The 20,888-nt window shown below is 40.1% G+C and overlaps 1 protein-coding gene across 2 annotated transcripts in view; it reads right to left on the reverse strand.

Moving 5' to 3' along the window:
* Nucleotides 1–20,888, reverse strand: part of KIF15 (kinesin family member 15) — an 88,192-nt gene that overhangs the window by 63,483 nt on the left and 3,821 nt on the right. The window contains exons 2-7 of one of the 2 annotated variants that reach the window (XM_025376816.1): nt 13,062–13,104; nt 12,041–12,224; nt 9,085–9,161; nt 6,673–6,710; nt 2,891–2,988; nt 1,230–1,409 (exon numbers count right to left, since the gene is read on the reverse strand). In XM_025376816.1, the coding sequence (XP_025232601.1) occupies nt 1,230–1,409; nt 2,891–2,988; nt 6,673–6,710; nt 9,085–9,161; nt 12,041–12,224; nt 13,062–13,104 (620 nt within the window). The remainder of the gene's footprint in view (nt 1–1,229; nt 1,410–2,890; nt 2,989–6,672; nt 6,711–9,084; nt 9,162–12,040; nt 12,225–13,061; nt 13,105–20,888) is intronic. The other variant, XM_025376817.1, reaches the window with a different exon arrangement.

Below are 20,888 nucleotides of genomic sequence, written 5' to 3' on the forward strand. Positions count from 1 at the left end.
AAAAACATAAGGTATACTGGAATAAAGTTAACAAAAAGTATGTATGACTTTTATGATGAAAATTATTAAAATTATATTACAAGACATTAAAGATCTAAATAAAAGAGGAGACATACCATGTTAATGTATGGACTGAATATTGTAAAACATTGTAAAAAAATGTTATCCCTCTAAACTGGTCTATAACTGCAATGTAATTCCAATAAAAAACTCAACACAATTTCTTGAGTATATATGCATACACACATTTGGTCACAAGTAGAACCTGTCTCTTGCTTGGGGGAGTCTCAATTTAAACAGCTGGAATCAAGAGGCTTGTTGAAGATAAAAGAATAAATTATGAAATATCATACAGCAGTGAAAATAAATGAAATGCAACATAGATTTCATAAACCACGTTGAGTTTTTAAAGTCATAGAGAGCTAAATATGTGTTTTTTCAAACTCAAAAAGAGGCAAAACCACATATATATTGATTTAAAAGTGGAAGAAAATGATAATGACATTCAACTCAGTGCTTAATTTTGGAGAGGAGCCAGGGATATGGGATAGGGAGGACAGGTATCCTATTTACCTATTCATAGTATATTTAAAAAACCAAATATCACCAGTAAATAGGATAGTACTGGTGATACTAGGGTCTTTAAATTATCTAAAAGCCTCCTGAATGTTCACTTTAACATTATGCTTGGTAACTTACACGTGTGTGGCAATATTTTATATGTGTCAAATGCTACATAATAAAAAAACTTTCAAATCATTGGACCAGATCAGATTTCATAAAAACTTATCTAGAATATTTTGTAAATTCCTGTCAAGAGGTTTGCTTGTCCTGAGCTGAATGCTCAAGACAAGTTAGCTTTTGACACCTAACAAGCAAGCAACATAGAAAAGAACAGCCAGCTGGTTTAAAGGCCAGAGTTCCCAGAAGCCCCTCAAACAGGCATCTCCCAGGAGGAACCACTAAAGACATATGGACAAGTAAGAAACTGATTATACACTGTATCATCTTATTTCTGTTTAAGTTGCCCTTTCCAGGTTGCCATTTTGAAAGACTCTTGGAATAGAATAAAATACTGCCATATTATTTTATATTTACTTCTCATGAACATTCTGTATTATGCCTTTATGACATATTTTTGGCACCTCAATTCTTGCTTTTTTGAGATTGGAGTGCTTTCACAGCAGGTTTGTTGCCTAAGCACCAAATAAGTACTCATTGCAGGGTACCTGATAGGCTTCAGCAGCTGAGGTTACCACCTGCTCCACTGCACCAACAACAAAGACTCCCTTCTTGATATGCTCCCTTAAGTACAGTCCAGCTGATGCAGAGTCCAGTAGGTCATATATCTGCTCGTTGTAGATTTCAATAAAGGAACACTTACAAAGGAAACTCTTCCCAGCTCCAGCCTGTAAAAAAGAAGCCTCGTTTAGATACATTATTTTCATGTGTTCATACCTAGTTTTCATAAGCATTAATTTTGCACTTGCTTCACAAGACATAAATCTCCTATGCTGTTATCCTTTAATACAATATAAGATACCTAAAAGTAAAAAAATCTAGATAACTAGTTTTTTGTTTTGTTTTGTTTTGTTTTGTTTTGAAATGGAGTCTCACTCTGTCACCCAGGCTGGAGTACAGTGGTGTGATCTGGGCTCACTGCAAGCTCCGCCTCCCGGGTTTGTGCCATTCTCCTGCCTCAGCCCCCTGAGTAGCTGGGACTACAGGTGCCTCCCACCACGCCTGGCTAATTTTTTGTATTTGTAGTAGAGATGGGGTTTCACTGTGTTAGCCAGGATGGTCTCGATCTCCTGACCTTGTGATTCACCTCAGCCTCCCAAAGTGCTGGGATTACCGGCGTGAGCCACTGCGCCCGGCCGATAACTAGTTTTAACACATGGTTATATTTTAGAGCTGCATCAAAGTGTGGTCCCAGGCACCCTAGAGGCCTCCACAGGTGCCTGGGAGCTAATACAGGGAGAGGAGAATTGAGCAGTCCAGTTGGGAAATTCCATTTTTGTCTGTCTTATATATTTGATGTCCTCATAAAGTTTTATTTGAAACAAGTGTTATGTTCTTCAAACGACTGAAAATAATTTATTTTAAAAGACTTTATAGGATTTTTAACCATAGAAATGCATGGTACTAAATTATTTCACTGCCACACAATTTGTGTGTCTAACTTCAGTGTTACAGATAGGTGATTTCTGCAAAGGAGTAAATGGTAAACCAATGTTATATATAAGTTTCTTTGGTACATAAGTAATGGAACATAAAACACAAATGGTTCTAAGCCCCGACTTCCCCAAGCTAAATCAGCACAATTGTGAGAAGGCCCAACCTGGGAAAAAATGTAGGAGGAAAGACCATATCCCCACAGTGATGGAGCCATACCACATGTGGAGCACAAAGACCATGGGAAGGCAGTAGCAGGTGCTACAAAGATGGTGAGGATGAGTCCATCACTGCTGGATGCCATGAGGATTTAGGGACACCTGCAGTCACCTGTGAGCCTAGGTACAGGTAGATGATTAGGCTTAGAGTATTAATGTATCTGTTTTCCTCAGCTGAGATTTTCTTTACAGTTTCGCTCTTGCAAAATATTTTTTTTGAGAGCCCCAGAAGCATTATTTTCCTTTCTTGTAAACTAGCAATTTGGGATAAAGGATAATGCATGTTTTATAAACTAAAAACTCAGTTGAGATAAAACAACTCAGAATCCTTAATATTATCCTCAGAACTGAAAGGTTTTCTTATACCACACTAGTCTATCCACATTGTAGAGTAGTACCATTCATGCTCTACCATGTATCATGAGCTAATTATCAGTAGCTACCTATTCAAAATTAGACATTTCATAGAACCACTTTATTTTTACATTAAGTTTTACCTTTTCTTTTTCACGATCAATTAAGGAAAACAAATATTCAAAACTTCGTGGGATTACTCCTCTCAGGTTATGAGAAAAATTATCAGATTCAGATGGTCCTAAAAAAGTTAAAAAAATAAACACTGGATTTTTATTCTATTCCAAGAGTCTTTCAAAATGGCAATTTACATAGAAATAAGATGATTATACTATATAATGATTTTCCTACTTGTGCTCCAAGCAAGTTAAATTTAGGTCTGTGAGAGGAATTGAAATTTTTCCAACTGCCAGGTACCAAAATCTGCAGGAATATCAAACAACTGTACTTTATTGCAGCACATTTGGTCTCATAGACTGACCTGTGCTCCAGGCCTTGGCCCCATACCTTGTGACCGTAGGCTAATTACTAAATCCCTCTTAAGCTGCAGAGTTCTCAGTTATAAAATGGGGATAATAATGGTAATAAATACCACATAGGGTTATTGGAAAGAATTAACTGAGAGTGTAAAGGCAAAGCACTGAGAGCCATGTTAGTGCTTTAAACACATTAAGTACTAAAAATCACAATTAGCTAGTTGATTTTTTTAAAATTAGGCAATAAAAGCCAAGCTGGTAAGAAAAGTACTGTAAGAATATCCTATAAGATTTCCATGCAGACAGAAAAATGCAGAGTCTCTATTTTGTTACACTGGGAAAAGGAAGAGGTATCAGTGTATATGTAAATAGCAGGATTCTAAGGAATTCTAATTCAAGTTATAGCAATATTTCCCAGAAAAAATATATATAGCTAGAAAAGATCTAGATCTATTTAACAATCAAAATATTGGTAAAGTATGCCTTAGAGACCAAAGGAACTAACAAAATGCTGATATGCAGAAGAAAAATAAAGAATAAATTTTAAAATATAATAGTTGTCTTTGGTAGAAGGCCTTGCACCACACCTGGAATATTTTAAATAGTCCTTGTAACCCGTAGCTTAAGAAACACATAACAGAGGTAGAAAAATGCAAGTAAATGAATAAAGAGAATGAATATTAGAACATGCAGATAATTTTACATCATTTTCCTGTTGGAGAATATATTATACAAAGATCAATTTGGTATAGTATGTTTGGCCCCAGTTCTCATGTTGAAATTTGATCCCCACTGTTGGAGGTGTGGCTTGCTGGGACATTTTTGGGTCATGGAGTGTGGGGGGGCACAACCACTCATGAAAGGCTTGGTGCCATTCTCATGGGAGTGAGTTCTCTTATTTCCCAAGAGAACTAGTTGTTGGAGACAGCCTGGCACTTCCTCATCTCTCTCTCTCTTTGTCACTCTCCCTCTCTCTCACTTTCCTCTCTCTCACTTTCCTCCCTCACCACGTAATCGCTGCATGCCCATTCCCCTTTGTCTTCTGCCATGAGCTGAAGCAGCATGAGGCCCTCACCAGAAGCCGAGCAGATGCTGGTGCCACGCTTCTTCTATGACCTGCAGAACTGTGAGCCAAGTAAACCTCTTTTCTTTATAAATTACCCAGCCTCAGGTATTTCTTTACAGCAACACAAATAGACTAAGACAAAGATTCAACAAATCTTTAATTACCTTCATCATCTCTTGCCTGACCCACTACAGTATCTCCTAATCCTTGCTCTATCCCCTAATAGCCTTTATTCCACTTAGCTGCCTGAGTAATCCTTTTAATTATATATCAGATCATGTACTTCCTATTTGTTTGTTTATTTTAAAAAAGAACTCTTCCAATAATGTCACATCATATTCAAAACAAAATCCAAAATCCTCACCAGGGCCTATATGACCTGGCCCTAGGGTATAGTTCCGACTTCCCATGCTACCAGCCCCTTATCCTGGAAAACTCCACTCTCAATGGGTCTTCTGCTGTTCTTCAAACATTCTTGAGTGTGCACCCACCTCAGGGCCTGTGCAACTGCTGTTCCTCTGCCTGTAAGATTATTCTCTTGGACAGTCTCGTTGTTCACTCTTCTTTCACTTAATAACCTCAAAGGTGACCTCCTGAGAGATCTTTCCTGACCCACCACCTAAAATAGCACCCTCTACTTTTTTCCATCCCTTTACATTGCTTTATTTTAATTCATAGCACTTATTACCTCTGGCGTAATTTCTAGAGGTGTATTTGCTTTTAATTGTGTATTCCCCCTGCCTGAAAATCAGAAGGTCCACAAGAGCCAGGACACTGCCTTGTATTCAAGTAAACCAACAGCGTCTTCAAGAGTGCCGGGCATACTGTAAGTACAAGTATTCAATTATTTGTTGTTGTTGTTGTTGTTGTTATAACCTCAGAGAGACAGGAAGACCTTTCTTACTACAACTCACAATTCAGAAGCCATTAAAGAAGAAAAAGAAGCCGGGTGCAGTGGCTTCTGCTTGTAATCCCAGCACTTTGGGAGGCCGAGGCAGGTAGAGCACTTGAAGCCGGAAGTTGGAGACCAGCCTGGCCAACATGGTGAGACCCCCATCTCTACTAAATATACAAAAATTAGCCGGGTGTGGTGGCGCATGCCTGTAATCCCAGCTACTTGGGAAACTGAGGCTGGAGAATTGCCTTGAACCCAGGAGGTGGAGGTTGCAGTGAGCCAAGATTGCACCACTGCACTCTAGCCTAGGCGACAGGGGGGGAGGCTCTGTCTCAAAAAAATAAAAAAAAGAAGAAGAAAAAGAAAAGAAAAAAATTCAGCCATGTAAAATAAAACTTTAGCATAGGAAAAAAAAACCTCAAGTAAGTCAAAAGACAAATGAAAAACCTAGAGAAAAATCTGGAATCCATATCATAGACAAAAGGCTAACTTCTCTGTTTTATAAGGAATATCCACAAATAAGTAAGAAAAAGTCAAGCTAATTTTTCAAATGGGAGAAAAAAGCTTGAATGGGCATTTCAACAGAGAGGTTATTGATATATCAGATAAACATATGAAAGGTATTCAGTTGTCAACAGAAATAAACACACAATAAGATAATACTATACATACTTAAGAATGCCTAAAATGTTTTAAATTGACAATTTCAAGTACATATAAGGAAGTGGAGCAACTGGAACTTCCATATACTACGGAGATAATCACTTTGGGAAACTGTTGGGCAGAATTACTAAAGCTAAATATACATATATACTATGATCCAGCAATTTTCCTGGATACATATCCAACACAAATTATTTCAAAAGACACAAGAAAAGATGTTCACAGCAACATTATTCATATGGTTGAAAAGTTGAAATAATCCAAATGTCTATCAACAGTAGACTAGAAAATGTGTAGTATACTCATACAATAATATATTATACAGTAATGGAAATAAACTACTGCTACTTGCAACAACATGAGTGAATCGCAGAAACTTAACACTAAAAGACCAGAAACAAAAGATACACAATAAAATATTATTTGTAGAGGATCAAAAACAAGCAATATTAATGATGACAGAGATTAGAGTAATAGGCATTCCAGCGGACAGGGTTTGGTAGTTACTGACCAGGAATCTTGATCTGGTTAGTAGTTATACAGGTGTATAAACATATACAAATTCATTAAATCCTACTGAAAAACTGTTTATTCAGTACCACTCTGTGCCAGGCATTGAGCTGGAAACAGAGCTGCAAACATGATTAACACATGGACTTTGCTAGCAAAAAACTCACAACTTGGCAGAAGCCTAGGGAAATCTCCTTAATTTCAAGAGATCAACATCATATATAGAAATTATGCCTTTCCCCAAAATGTTGTAGGTTACTGTTATCACAGAAAGGGTAGATTAAGCCAACAAAAGTTAGTCTTTAATTTACTTACCCATCATAGTAAACGTCTTCCCTGAGCCAGTCTGTCCACTGTAAAAAATAATGTTTTACATATTATTTTTACACATAAAATTAAAAGACTACTCCTATTATAATACTAGTGTATACGTTTTCTCCACAAAAAGTTAGCTTATTTTCTTTCCATTTTTAAATTCTATTAGATAAAAAGTGAATGATCCTCCTCTTTTCTCTCCAATCTCCCTACAAAGAGCTAACCACTATTAATTGGCAAATGCTTCTGTATTACACAAACATAGCCATCAGTTTTCATTTAATCTTTATTTACAAAAATTGGGATGATGCTCTTCATACTGCTTGGCAACCTGTTTTTCCCTTAATTTTACCTCAGATACCTTTCTAGGTCAGCAATAGAGGTCTGCCTCATTATTTTTAATAGCTATACCGTATTCCACAGGTTTGGGATCGTGGAGCATCTTGCAGCACCATGATTTATTTAACCAGAATCAAATGAACTTTTGTTTCCAATTTTTGCTATGCTAACTAATACAGCATTTCCTTTCCTACATTCTTTGTCTTTAAAAGACACTAAAATCTCTTCATTTAAATATAAAGCAATAAAAAAATTCTTATGCTATAGGTTTTTCTGCAGTGTCATATCTCCTGTTATTCCACTTAACAGAAACAAGAGTAACAAAAAACTGAAAGTAAAAAAGTTGAAGCCAGGCAGTTCCAGCTACTGAGGAGGCTGAAGTAGGAAGATGGCTTGAGCCTAGGAGTTCCAGGCTGTGGTGCACTAGAATCACAGCTGTGGATAGCCACTGCACTCCAGGACCGGGCAACATAACAAGACCCCATCTTAAAAAAAAAAAAAAAAAAAAAAAAAAGTTGTATTTTAAAGATGTCAATCAGGATATCAAAAGACTTTAGCTTAGATTCACAGCAAAAATAGAAAATTCTGAATTTACTTTTTCATTAAATGCCCCCCAAAACTAGAAAACAGTATGCTATAGTTTTTTACCCCCTTCTTCTGGAAGAAAAGAGGAAAAAAGTTCTTTAGTAACTCAGAATGAGAAATGGATATTATTGAGTCCCCTACAAATAGGGTAATCCTACAGATTATTGTCCAAACAGGCACTTGAGAGTGAAGAGGACACTATTAATAATACTTGACAATTGGTATTGTCCTCAGTAAACCAGACAGTATACCCACCCCGCCATGTATTACCTAGCTCTGTCTGCTGAGAAGGCCTAGAAGCAACAAACCAAACACACCTAGCGCCCAGATCTTGGTTGCTAAATACCATGCTCCAATTAAAGGAATTAGGGTTCATTGGTGAAATGGCTCATTCTAGGCATAGGTCAGGGAAAACACAAGATGAGCCCAGAGCATCTTGTAGCATCACAAAGTAAGAAGGTCCTCAAAAAACAAAAGGGTGAGCTATAGCAAAGGGACACAAAAACCAACCTCAAGGAGGGCCCATTGGGCAAAGCTGGAACAACAGAAACAACAAGGTAAATAATTTTTAGTATTGGATTATAACCTAAAGAATAAAATAAATGTACATCCATAACATATAAATAATTGAATAAATAAATGTGGAAAACATACAAATCTTTCTTTTTTGTTTTGTTTTGTTTTTTTTGAGACAGAGTCACACCCTGTTACCCAGGCTGGAGTGCAGTGGTGCAATCTCGGCTCGCTGCAACCTCCGCCTCCTGGGTTCAAGTGATTCCTGCCTCAGCCTCCCGAAAAGCTGGGACTACAGGTGAACACTACCACACCCAGCTATTTTTTTTTTTTTTTTTTGTATTTTCAGTAGAGATGGGGGTCTCACCATGTTGGCCTGGCTGGTCTTGAACTCCTGAACTCCGGTAACCCGCCCACCTCAGCCTCCCAAAGTGCTAGGATTACAGGCATGAGCCACCACGCCTGGCTGGACAAACCTTTCTTACAAAAAAATGTTATATATATAGTTAGACAGATACTCTGCTCTACACTACCCCTCTACCTTCGAGTGTAATCCCTGCTACCTTGATAGCCAGGCAGGGCCAATCTAATCATATGAGTCCCCAAAATCAGAAAACCTATTTTAGCTGCTGTCAGAGGGAGGTGTGACAAAGGAAGAAAAGTCAAAGAGTTACATGTTGTTGGTTTTGAAGATAAAGGGGGTTGTAAGCTAAGTAATGTGGGTGGCCTCTAGAAGCTAAAAAAGGCAAAGAAACAAATTTTCCAGAAAGGAACAGAGCTGCCAAAACAATTGCATCCCTGCTGACGCCTTGATTTTAGCCCGTGAGAGACCCGAGTTGAACTTTTCACTTACAGAACTGTAAGATAATACATTTGTGTTGTTTTAGGCCACTAAGTCTGTGGTAATTTGTTACAACAGCAACAGGAAAATAATACAAGCATGTACTATGTATAAGGACACAGACAACAACTTACTATGCAAAGATGGTACCGTTATAACCGCTCATGCAAGACTCCACAATGCTTTTAGCCACAGTTGAGAATACAGACTCCTACAAACGTAACCAAACATGTTTAACATTTCATAAAAATGAAAACATTTTTCCTAAATTACATTCTACAATGTAACAGCAAAAATTGCTTAGTAATAACATGGTAACATCCACTACAAAAAAAAAGGCTAAACTATCTAAGATGATAAAACTTTAAACATAATTACATCTATTAATCTCCTATACAACTATAGATTTAAAGCATACAACTCAACTGTATACAGAATTTTGTATAGCATATTGCATGTAGATATTGTACTGGTACTAGCATAAAAAAATGGCTGTATATCTTCTTCAGTGATTTTTCTCGTAAGTTTGCATTGAACAGTCAATACCTCCATTTTATTTTCATTTTTACCTATAAGTAGATGCAGTCTTATTAAGAATGTAAGAACTCCCAAATCTACAGTTTATTTTTATTTATTTATTTATGAGATGGAGTCTTGCTCTGTCACCTTTAGGGCAATGGCGCAATCTCAGCTCACTGAAACTTCCACCTCCCAGGTTCAAGCAATTCCCCTGCCTCAGCCTCCTGAGTAGCTGGGACTACAGGTGCGCGCAACCATGCCTGGCTAATTTTTGTATTTTTAGTAGAAACGGGGTTTCACCATGTTGATCAGGCTAGTCTCAAACTCCTGACCTCATGATCCACCTTGTGAGGTGGACCTCACCTCCACCTCCCAAAGTGCTGGGACTACAGGCATGAGCCACTGCACAAGGCCCTCATTTTATGTATCTCTTGGCCAGCTATGCTCCACATAAAAGAAGATCCAAAGACCTAAACGTCGGCCCAAAAACATCTCCATGTATAAGGGAATACTGAAGATCTGTGAAGGGCTGCGTGCAGTGGCTCACACCTGCAATCCTAGCACTTTGGGAGGCCAGAAGTTCGAGACCAGCCTGGGGAACAGCAAGACTCCATCTCTACAAAAAATTTAAAATGTAGCTGGGCATAATTGAGATTTATCCTGGAATGAAAAAAAAATTAGCCAAGCATAGTGACACATGCCTATAATCACAGCTACTTGGGAGGCTAAGGAGGAGGATCACTTGTACACTCCAGCCTTGGCAATAAAGCAAGACCCCATCTCTTAAAAAAAAAAAAAAAAAATCTGTGATGTTCAGTATAGTAGCCGTTATTTATATGTAGGTATTTAGATTTAAATTAAGTAAACAAAACTTAAAAGTCAGTTCCTCATACATACTAGCCATATTAAAAGTGCTCAGGAGCCACATGTGGCTAGTGCCTCTGACGCACTGAATTTTAAATTGGATTTAATTAATTTAAACTTATATAGTCACATTTGGCTAGAGGCCATTGTAACAAACAGCACAGATACAGGACATTTCCATCACTGCAGAAAGTTCCATTGGATAGCACTAACTAGGTCTTAATTAAGTTGACGTTAATTAGAAAAGCAGTTGTTGACATCATGGTAATCCTAAATCCTTAGATTAGGCAGTTCAACGGTACTTCTCAATCACGCACTGGCTCCAAAAAGTGCATCTTCACTAACCTCCAGTGCCTCAGATGCATGAGCAACACTTTTTTAAAAATTTATTTATTAAAATATTTTTATTAAAATTAAAGCAGTTTTATTAAAATGAATAAGATGATAATGATTAATCAATATTAAATAAATGCCTAATAAATACTAAATTATTCCCCAATGACTATAATAAATTCCCTTTCTTCTGATAACATACTTCTGTATCTCCTACGAGCAACACTTTTAATATAACTAGTGTGTATGAGGAACTGACTTTCAAGTGTCATTTAATTAGTTTAAATCTAAATAGCCACATACAACTAATGGCTACTACACTGAACATCACGGATCTTTTTTTTTTTTTTTTTTTTTTAAAGAGACAGAGTCTTGCTCTGTTGCCGAGGCTGGAGTGCAGTGGCACTATCATAGCTCACTGTAGCCTCAAACTCCTGGGCTCAAGTGATCCTCCTGCCTTAGCCTCCCGAATAGCTGGGATTACAGGCATGTGACACTATGCCCATAATTTCCTATCACTTGGTGGGAAAAAAAAAAAAGGAGGCTTTTGTCATTCTGCTACAAAGTTTGATGAAAAAAGGAGAAAACTATTTAATAAAATTAGATTTAAAATATTTATGGAATATTTGAGTCTCCTTATTTGAGACAGATGAAATTAAAAAGAGACTAACCCAGAAAAGAAATCCTTTTTTTTTGTTTTGTTTTTTTTTGAGACAGAGTCTTGCTCTATTGCCCAGTCTGGAGTGCAGCAGTACGATCTCTGCTCACCGCAAGCTCCACCTCCTGGGTTCATGCCATTCTCCTGCCTCAGCCTCCTGAGTAGCTGGGACTACAGGTGCCCACCACCACACCCAGCCAATTTTCTGTATTTTTAGTACAGACGGAGTTTCACTGTGTTAGCCAGGATGATCTCAATCTCCTGACCTCGTGATTCGCCCACCTCGGCCTCCCAAGGTGCTGGGATTACAGGTGTGAGCCACCGCACCTGACCAAGAAATGAAATTCTTAGAGCTAATGAAGGCCTACCTGTTCCAGGTAAAAAGTAAAGTTTCCAGCCAGGCAAGGTGTCTCACACCTGTAATCCCAGCACTTTGGGAGGCTAAGGCAGGCAGATCACAAGGGCAAGAGATCAAGACCATCCTGGCCAACGTGGTGAAACCCCTTCTCTACTAAAAATACAAAAATTAGCTAGGCATGGTGGTGCGCACCTGTAGTCCTAGCTACTTGGGAGGCTGAGGCAGGAGAATTGCTTGAAACCTAGAGGCGGAGGTCGCAGTAAGCTGAGATCATGCCACTGCATTCCAGCCTGGTGACAGAGTGAGACTCCATCTCAAAAAAAAAAAAAAAAAAAGTTAACTTTCCAATTATCATTACCTGAGTGGTATCCACATCTGCAACATGATCAAACATGAAGGTCTTGGGCTCAGGGTTGGAGTGCAGCCGGAGACTCGTGGAGGAGAGCACAGATAAGCATAAGTTCTGCTCTCCATCAGCTGACCCAGATCTTTCTGCAGGAGGACGAATTCGCACAAAAACTTTGATAGCATCACCTTCATTACTAAAGACAAAAAAAAAAAAAAAAAAGTAGCAGTGCAGTTTATTGAAGAAGAAAGAAAACTGAAAAAGGATCCAAGTCTCATATTGCCTGTAATGTTTCTATAATGAGTTTCTCCAACAAAGCCGAAGACATACCCCATACAAATTTACCTCTTGTTTTGTTTGTTTGTTTTTTGAGATGGAGAGTTTTGTTCTTGTTGCCCAGGCTGGAGTGCAACGGTGCGGTCTTGGCTCACTGCAACCTCCACCTCCCAGGTTCAAGTGATTCACCTGCCTCAGCCTTCCAAGTAGCTGGGATTACAGGGACCTGCCATCACACTCAGCTAATTTTTGTACTTTTAGTAGAGACGGGGTTTCACCATATTGGTCAGGTTGGTCTTAAACTCCTGACCTCAAGTTATCTGCCCACCTTGGCCTCCCAAAGTGCTGGGATTACTGGCATGAGCCCCTGCACCCGGCCAAATTTATCTCTTTTTAAAGAGTCTCACATGACCCATTCCTTTTACTGATTTACTTCACAACAGGCACCTTCACAACCCTTTACTTGAACTCAAAGGGAGTGTGAGTTTATTTCATGGAGTAAGTAGTGCTTGTCTCTCATTTCCCTCTTACTAGCAATAATAAGTCAGTCATTCCCAAGGAGAATTATGCTACTGATTCTATTATTTTGCCTGGAAAGTGAGAGGGCAAAGGGAATATGTGATTTTCTCACATTTCCAGCTGGTTGAGGACTAAGTTAAATTTTGAAATAAGTACTCTTCACTAAGCTAAATGGTTGTTTTGAAAATATTCAATCCCTAGTCCTTTGGGAGCTCATCAAGAATATTTTTTTTCTTACCTTGTTTGGTTAGACTGACCATTTGTCACACTGCGTAACTCAGCTGGAATAAAAATAAAAAGTCATTAAAGGTCATTTAAATTGTAATATGGAAATCCTATTCTTCTCTAACATGCTCCTGCGTTGCCTACTATATTCAGCCTCCTCAGATCCCTAGCATTAACAATGTGGTGCTCCACAGCTGAGGCCTTGATCCTATTCTCATTCTATCCCAACCCATTACTGGTTATAACACCTAGTGTCATGGTGATAGAGATAGGAGACAGCCAAATGCCGTCCAGGTCATTGTGCACAGGGGGCTTGCCTAACATAACCACAGTGAAAAATTCCATCCCTCAACACATGCACAGTAAGGGAAATAAATCAATGCGGAGTGGCTCAGACTAAGGGCCCACATGCACACTGGGAGAATGGGGTGGAACCAATGGGAATTTGTGCCTTATGCAGGGAGAGAAGCCTGGCCTCTTCAGCTGGTGTGTTGTGGCCTGGTATTCAATCTGTGAGGTGGGAGCCTGTTGGCAGGACCTCCTTTTTTCATTGAGAGCTTTCTTTTAATAAATTCTGCTCTCCTTGCCTTTCAATGCATCTGTGTGCCTAATTTTTCCTGGTCATGTGACAAGAACCTGGATTTTAGCTGAGCTAAGGAGCAAAAAATCCTGCATCATTTTGGTGGCCTGTATAAGGACATGAGTAAAGGTGAATAAAATGTGAACAAAAGGAGGCTGAGGCCGGAGAATGGCATGAACCCGGGAGGCGGAGCTTGCAGTGAGCTGAGATCCGGCCACTGCACTCCAGCCTGGGCTACAGAGCGAGACTCTGTCTCAAAAAAAAAAAAAAAAAAAAAAGTCTTTTTCTCTCTCGTTTCTGAGCCTTATTGTCCTCGGACCTCTTCTGAGGGTAAAGGAAACTGTGCCCCTTTCTATCCCCCATCGCTCTCAGGGTAGAGAATGTTGGCCTCATTCCAGCCCAGCCCAGCCTTTCTGTGGCATTTTCCTTCCTTTTTTGAGACTGTAATAGCACCTATCTTTTCTTTTACAATACTGGGGGTGTTCTACCCCCAACCCAATGGCTGCAGGCTCATGCGTAGGATGGATGGGTGAGTGGCAGCTCCTTACATCCCTCCCCTCCCAGGTGGGGCTGGGGTGCATGGCCCAAGGACCCCACTTGGCTGGCTGGCTAGGGTTCCTCACCACATGCCCACAGAGTCTTCCCCTCCCCTAGCCCAGGGGCCCAGCTAGGTCCAAGCCCCAGGGAAGAAACAGCAATTAAAGATTTATCTCCCTGTTGCAGAAACTCATTCACATAAGAATAACAGGTTCTTCCTTCAGGCATCTTTCAAACCCTGCATTTAAGCTTTTTTTCCTTTTTTCCACCAGGGATTAACTTTTATGTGACAGGCTTTTTTTTTTTTTTTGAAGATGTTTTACTAGGCCAAGATCCCAACTATCACTGTTTATATTCTCTGTAAGGTTTCAATTATGAAAAAGGATTTGTGAGGTTGGTCTTAGGCTGTAGCCAAGCTGGTGTGCTTTCCATGTCTTTCTGTATGGCTCTGTCGGAAAGAAGGGTACCTTAGGATGGGATGCCGGCCTAGGACTCCATAGGTCCACTGTTCAAACCAGTCCGGTAAACTGGTCAATGGCAAACTTTGCTGCAGGCCTCCATCTTGTTTTACGTCCTTGGAAACGTGGCCTGTAACCGCGTACCCAGTACTTTGTTTTAGCCTCTGTCATTTTACAATGGTGGCTTGGGTTCAATCCTGGCTTAAGGAATGAGTCCTTTCTGGTTTGATATCTGTGTGACCTTAGCCATTTGTTGATTCTCTTCCCCTCCATGAACCACCTTGAATTTTCCTTTCTCTGAGCACTTGGGAGATTACCTTTGGTAAAGTTTGGAAGCCAGAAATACTGGCCACTTTACATGTTTAATATCGGGTAATAAGGGACTTAAAAGGATTTTCTTAAAAAGCGCTCAGCTTAATTGAAAGTGGATATCCAAGTTATAAGTATATTTAAAAGGCCTTTGTGTTTTTCTCTTCTTGGATCTTATTTTGTTGGGAAAAGGTTTTTTCTCAGTTAACTGAATTCTTTTTCTCCATTTTGTCTTGCCACTCTTAATGCATGCATGGGGGCCCTAAGATAATTTCTGATGGCCTGACACTCCTTGGGGAAAACAGAAAAGGCTCCACGGATTCCATTTTGGGAGAGAGCTTTGTTTTCCTATTGGAGACTCAGGAATTAGAGGTGGATGGATCCCTCTCAAAATCTGTTTTTGTCTTCTGGCTATATCTGTTTACTAGGCCCTAGAAACTACATGTTTTCCTAGCCCTGCTCTTAAAGGGCCCCACTCAGAGGCTAATTGTCCAGTTATGAAATTGGTGAACAGAAAATCTTTTTTTTTTTTTTTTTTTTTTTTTGAGACGGAGTCTCGCTGTGCTCCCAGGCTGGAGTGCAGTGGCGTGATCTCGGCTCACTGCAAGCTCTGCCTCCCGGGTTCACGCCATTCTCCCACCTCAGCCTCCCAAGTAGCTGAGACTACAGGCGCCCGCCACCACGCCCGGCTAGTTTTTTGTATTTTTAGTAGAGACGGGGTTTCACCATGTTAGCCAGGATAGTCTCGATCTCCTGACCTCGTGATCCACCCGCCTCGGCCTCCCAAAGTGCTGGGATTACAGGCTTGAGCCACCGCGCCCGGCCCAGAAAATCTTATAGCTACTGGATCTTCTTCTGCCTGTGTAGTTATGTATGTGTTGTGTGTGTGATCTCTATAAACAAGAGTTCTAATTAATTGGCCTAAAGGAAAATAAGCACTTAGATCAAATATTTTTTAAAAGAAAGAAGAGCTGTGGTACCGTTTAGTTCACATGACTTTAATCTTTGAAAAATAAAAACAGCCTTAAAAATTATTGGTAAAATTCAGATGTCATCAAAATGTACATTTTTGCCTAGGGTTAAAGGACTGTTTTGAATTAGATAAGATAAAGCTAAATGTTTAAACAAGTAGTGGAAGGATTGTAAAAATTAATCTTGCAAAAAAAATTCCTTGTGTGAACATACTGATTAAATTCAAAAGGGTATTATATGGCTTTTCTGTAAATTGAGCATTGAAATAAAAGCACAACGAGGGTCTCTTAAGGCACCAATCTGCTCTTTAGCTAAATCTGTAAAGGGCTGTCATAAAAGGTTTTTGCTTTTTAAAATTTCTGAGCCATCATTTTGGCAAAATAAATAACTTATGGTAATCTGGAATTCTATTTCATAAAAATCAAATGTTTTAAACCTCTAACATATTCAACAGGCTTCCCAAAATCAAACTTCAGTTTCAAAATTGTCTTTCCTGACACCTAGCTTTTGGATGCTACAGAGGGCCCCTGGCACATCCAGAAGAGAGGTAAACAGATTACCTGACATGTTTAGGTAAACAGATTACCTGACATGAGATTGCCAAAATAATGTTTAATCTTCTTCAGGTTATATTTTAGGGAATAGTATTAATATATGTTCCAAAATTGTATGGGATTTCTAAAATTCTGGTGTCTGACCATCAGAATGGAATCTGTGGTGCCTTTTCTGTTTTTCCCAAGGAGTCCCAGGCCATCAGAAATTATCTTAGGGCCCCATCAGGAGTATATGCTATCAATCACAATTAAGGTTGTTATGTTATTATAAACCACAGAGATAACCACATTTATTTGTCAATTTTGTTTCTGACTGTAACTACCCTGGACATTTTGTTATTCACAGATAATTGTTGTCTTGTTTTCATCCTCTTCAAAAGGTGGTTTATAATCAGCCATAGAACTTTCGTAGGTGCTCTCAAATGCAGGTTTCTGATAACTTTGGAGATTGTGACATTAGAATAAAGAAAAAACAAACAGGACTCATGAAGAGTTGAAATGTTCATGAATATCAAGCTAAACAAGAGTTAACTGGATGGACTTAATGAATACAAAACTGAAGTAATCTTTTTGACTTTTGCTTGGAACATTGCCAATCCTTGTTTTGTTTTTCGGAGTCAAGGAAACTATTTTGAACTATTTTACAGCCATTAATAATTGAGTAAGGTATACTCCTGTGAACAAAATTTGAAGCGTGTTTGTCTCTCTCCCTCTCTGCCTGGCTTCTCCAGAATTTGGAAACTAGTTGTGAGTATTCTTAACTTATGACAATATAGTTGTTTGCATCAGTGCAATAAGAGTCCATTTTCTTTGCAACAGGACACAACTAAAGACACTAGTTGTTTTGCCAAGGCCTTTGACTGGAAGGGTATGCTTCCCTTTAAGGAGTCAAGCTTGACTTGCAGAGCTGATAAAAGCTCCTTGGGGCTAGGCGCAGTGGCTCAAGCCTGTAATCCCAGCACTTTGGGAGGCCGAGACAGGCGGATCACGAGGTCAGGAGATCGAGACCATCCTGGCGAACACGGTGAAACCCCGTCTCTACTAAAAAAAAAATACAAAAAACTAGCCGGGCGAGGTGGCGGGCGCCTATAGTCCCAGCTACTCGGGAGGCTGAGGCAGGAGAATGGCGTAAACCTGGGAGACGGAGCTTGCAGTGAGCTGAGATCCGGCCACTGCACTCCAGCCTGGGCGACAGAGCAAGACTCTGTCTCAAAAAAAAAAGTTCCTTGGGAAAACTGGCCTCATACCTTGCCTACACAGTCCTAATCTGTGGTGAGTAAAAAGTGTCACTTTTTAACAGGCCCAGGAACCCTATGCTCTTGGGACCTCAAGAAGAGAGTTTACCCAACTCACAGGTATTTGAGGGTACAAACCCATGGCTCGGCTCAGCTTTAGAAAGTCCTATCTGAGATTCCTTGTGGAATACAGTTCCATCAAAGCCAATCTAAAAGTCCTGTGTAAAAATAATTCTTGCTGCACTTCATGCAAATAATCAAGCCAAGTATAAGACTAAAGTCTATTTTGCAAACAACTCAGTCCTATCATGGTTTGTTTTTAAGAAAAATGAGGACTGGAGAGAGATAAATTACGTTTCAAAACTTATCACTAAATTCTAGACCCACTAGTTGTTTTCAAGTTTTTTGCCTCGTTTGTTTAAAAACTAACCCTGCTTATTCCTGTGATCCAACCAGAGATCTCCGACTATAGCCCAGAAGGAACAAAGGGGGACGGGTAATGTAAAAATCTGAATCTATATTCTAGTTCTGAGCAATTATCCTGCAAATCCTGCTAGGTGGTGGGAATAAATAGGGTGCCTGTCATCTAGAGGTTTCTTTTTTGGGAAAGTAAGACCAAGGGAGCTAACCAAAACCAAGCTCCATGCACCCAAATCTTAGCAAACATAACCATAGCCACCAGTTATCTGGGTGTGACACAGGACATTCTTTTCTTTCCCTTGGAGGAGGACTCACTTCCACAGCTTCACCTTAGCATTCAGCTTATGATAAGGAGTCCATACAACCCCTGAGACACATTTTTGGTTCCAAACTCAATTCCAAACATCAGGTCCCTAAGGAAAAAAAAAAAAAAAAAAAAAAACTGGATCTGAGGGATCCAGAGGTAGATGGTAACAGAAGTTAAAAAGCACATCACAGGTGAGCATGACTAATTCCTGCCAATTAAGCCAAGCCTCCTGTTTCATGGATAAACATCATGCTAGTATCCATGACATAAATGAGGTCTAGAGAACTTGAAGGCTACTGACAGCAGGGGAGATAGGGCATATGTGGGTAAGAGTGGATATTTCCACCTCCTAGACCCCCCTGTTAACATGGGGGAAAGTCGCTTTGACATCCATGGGTGGCACCCTGTGATGGTCACCGGGTCTTGGGGATATAAGGACAAAAGAAATAAAAAGGGACACCTTGCTTTCTCCCTCCCTCACCTACCCTGGGTATTCGCTAGGAAGAGAAAGGAACCAGGGACACCTGCTCCCCTCTTTCTTGATGGATAGCCATTCATCTTCAATCTGTCCCCTTTTTGAACACATCCTGAACCCCTGGGACTCCTTTGAAAAAAACACCTTCTTTTTTCCATTTCCTATTGTGTCCTCTCTTCACAGATAGGTAATTGTGTCTCCTTACTACAGGACACTCCCCTCGAATCCATCCTCTAAACTGCGAAAAGTTAATTTCCCAAACCTTAAACTTGAGATTGGTTTAGGATTGGGCTTGGGGGAAGGGAACCCAGAAGACTGACATGCTGGCAAAAGGGTAAAAGTTTCTTTTAACCAATCGGGCTTTTGGCCTCCCTCACCCTGTGCAAACCAGTAAAAGGCCTCAGGATTTTCAAGCTGTTCTTCCCCCGTCCTTGTTTTGTTTTGATACATGTTTTCTAATAACCCAGCTTGTCTCTTCTTGCCTTCAGGCTATCAAACTCCAGTCGCGCAACTGGAGCCTCAGATAATGGTCCCTTTTGCCAGGAACCCTTAGATCAGCTTCTTAGGGAGATCTGACTGCCATTTTCCCAACACAGCACCCCCTGTCAGCAGGAAACAGTTAAGATTGGTCTTTGTTCTTATCTTTATTCTAAGGGCAGTTAGATGTACTCTTTAGAAGGGGGAATGATAAGAGACAGGAGACAGCCAAACGCTTCCCAGGTCATTGAAAAATTCTGTCCCTTAACACACACACAGTAAGTAAAATAAATCAACGTGGAGTGGCTCAGACTAAAGGCCCACATGCGCACTCAGAGAATGGGGTGGAGCCACTGGGAATTTGCACCTTATGCAGGGGGAGAAGCCTGGCCTCTTCAGCTGATGTGTGGTGACCTGGTATTCAATCTGTGAGGTGGCAGCTTGTTGGCAGGACACACTTTTTTTCACTGAGAGCCTCCTTTTAATAAATTCCACTCTCCTCATCTTTCAATGTGTCCGCGTGCCTGATTTTTCCTGGGCATGCAACAAGAACCTGGATTTTAGCTGAGCTAAGGAGCAAAATATCCTGCATCAATGGTTCTTTTTTTTTTTTTTTTGAGCCAGAGTCTCGTTCTGTCACCAGAGTCACCATGCCTGGCCTGTTTTTAAATGCTAGGTATAAATTGATGATTCACAAATTTAAATCTTCTTCCTGGACTGCTCTCCTGAGCTCCACACTCTTACAACTTATTACCTATTTGATATCTCTAACTGGATATGCAGTGGGCAATGAATCAAATTTAATGTGTACAAAACTGAGCTCCTGAATACCCCACCTCTACCCCAAATGTGTTTCTATATCTCCGTAAACTCCATCTTTCCAGTTGCTTAGGCCAAAAACCATATAGTCATCCCTGACCCTGTTCTTTCTCACTCTTCATATCCAATCTCAGCAAAGCTTTGGCTCTAATTTCAAAATATACCCACAATCTAACAGCTTCTTGCCAAATCCACTGCCACAGTGTAGAACCAAGCCAGCAACATCTCTTTATTGTGTTATTACAACAGTCTCTCTGCTTCTCTTTCTCCCCCACTCCCATCTTTTCTCAACCTAGCAGGCAGAATAATTCTGTTAAAAAAGAAGTAAGAGATTGACTTCTGACTGACGTTATAAGGAACTCCACTGACCCACTCCCCAGTGAAACTTAAAAAAAGAAATTTAAAAAAAGAATATTGGCGGGGCGCAGTGGCTCACACCTGTAATGCCAGCACTTTGGGAGGCCGAGGCGGGCGGATCACAAGGTCAGGAGATTGAGACCATCCTGGCTATCATGGTGAAATCCCATCTCTACTAAAAATACAAAAAATTAGCCAGGCATGGTGGTAGGCACCTGTAGTCCCAGCTACCCAGGAGATTGAGGCAGGAGAATGGCATGAACCCAGGAGGCAGAGCTTGCAGTGAGCCGAGATCACACCACTGCACTCCAGCCTGGGTGACCGAGTGAGACTCCATCTC

Source organism: Theropithecus gelada, chromosome 2 (genome assembly GCF_003255815.1).
Source record: "Theropithecus gelada isolate Dixy chromosome 2, Tgel_1.0, whole genome shotgun sequence".
Classification (NCBI taxonomy): Eukaryota; Metazoa; Chordata; class Mammalia; order Primates; family Cercopithecidae; genus Theropithecus; species Theropithecus gelada.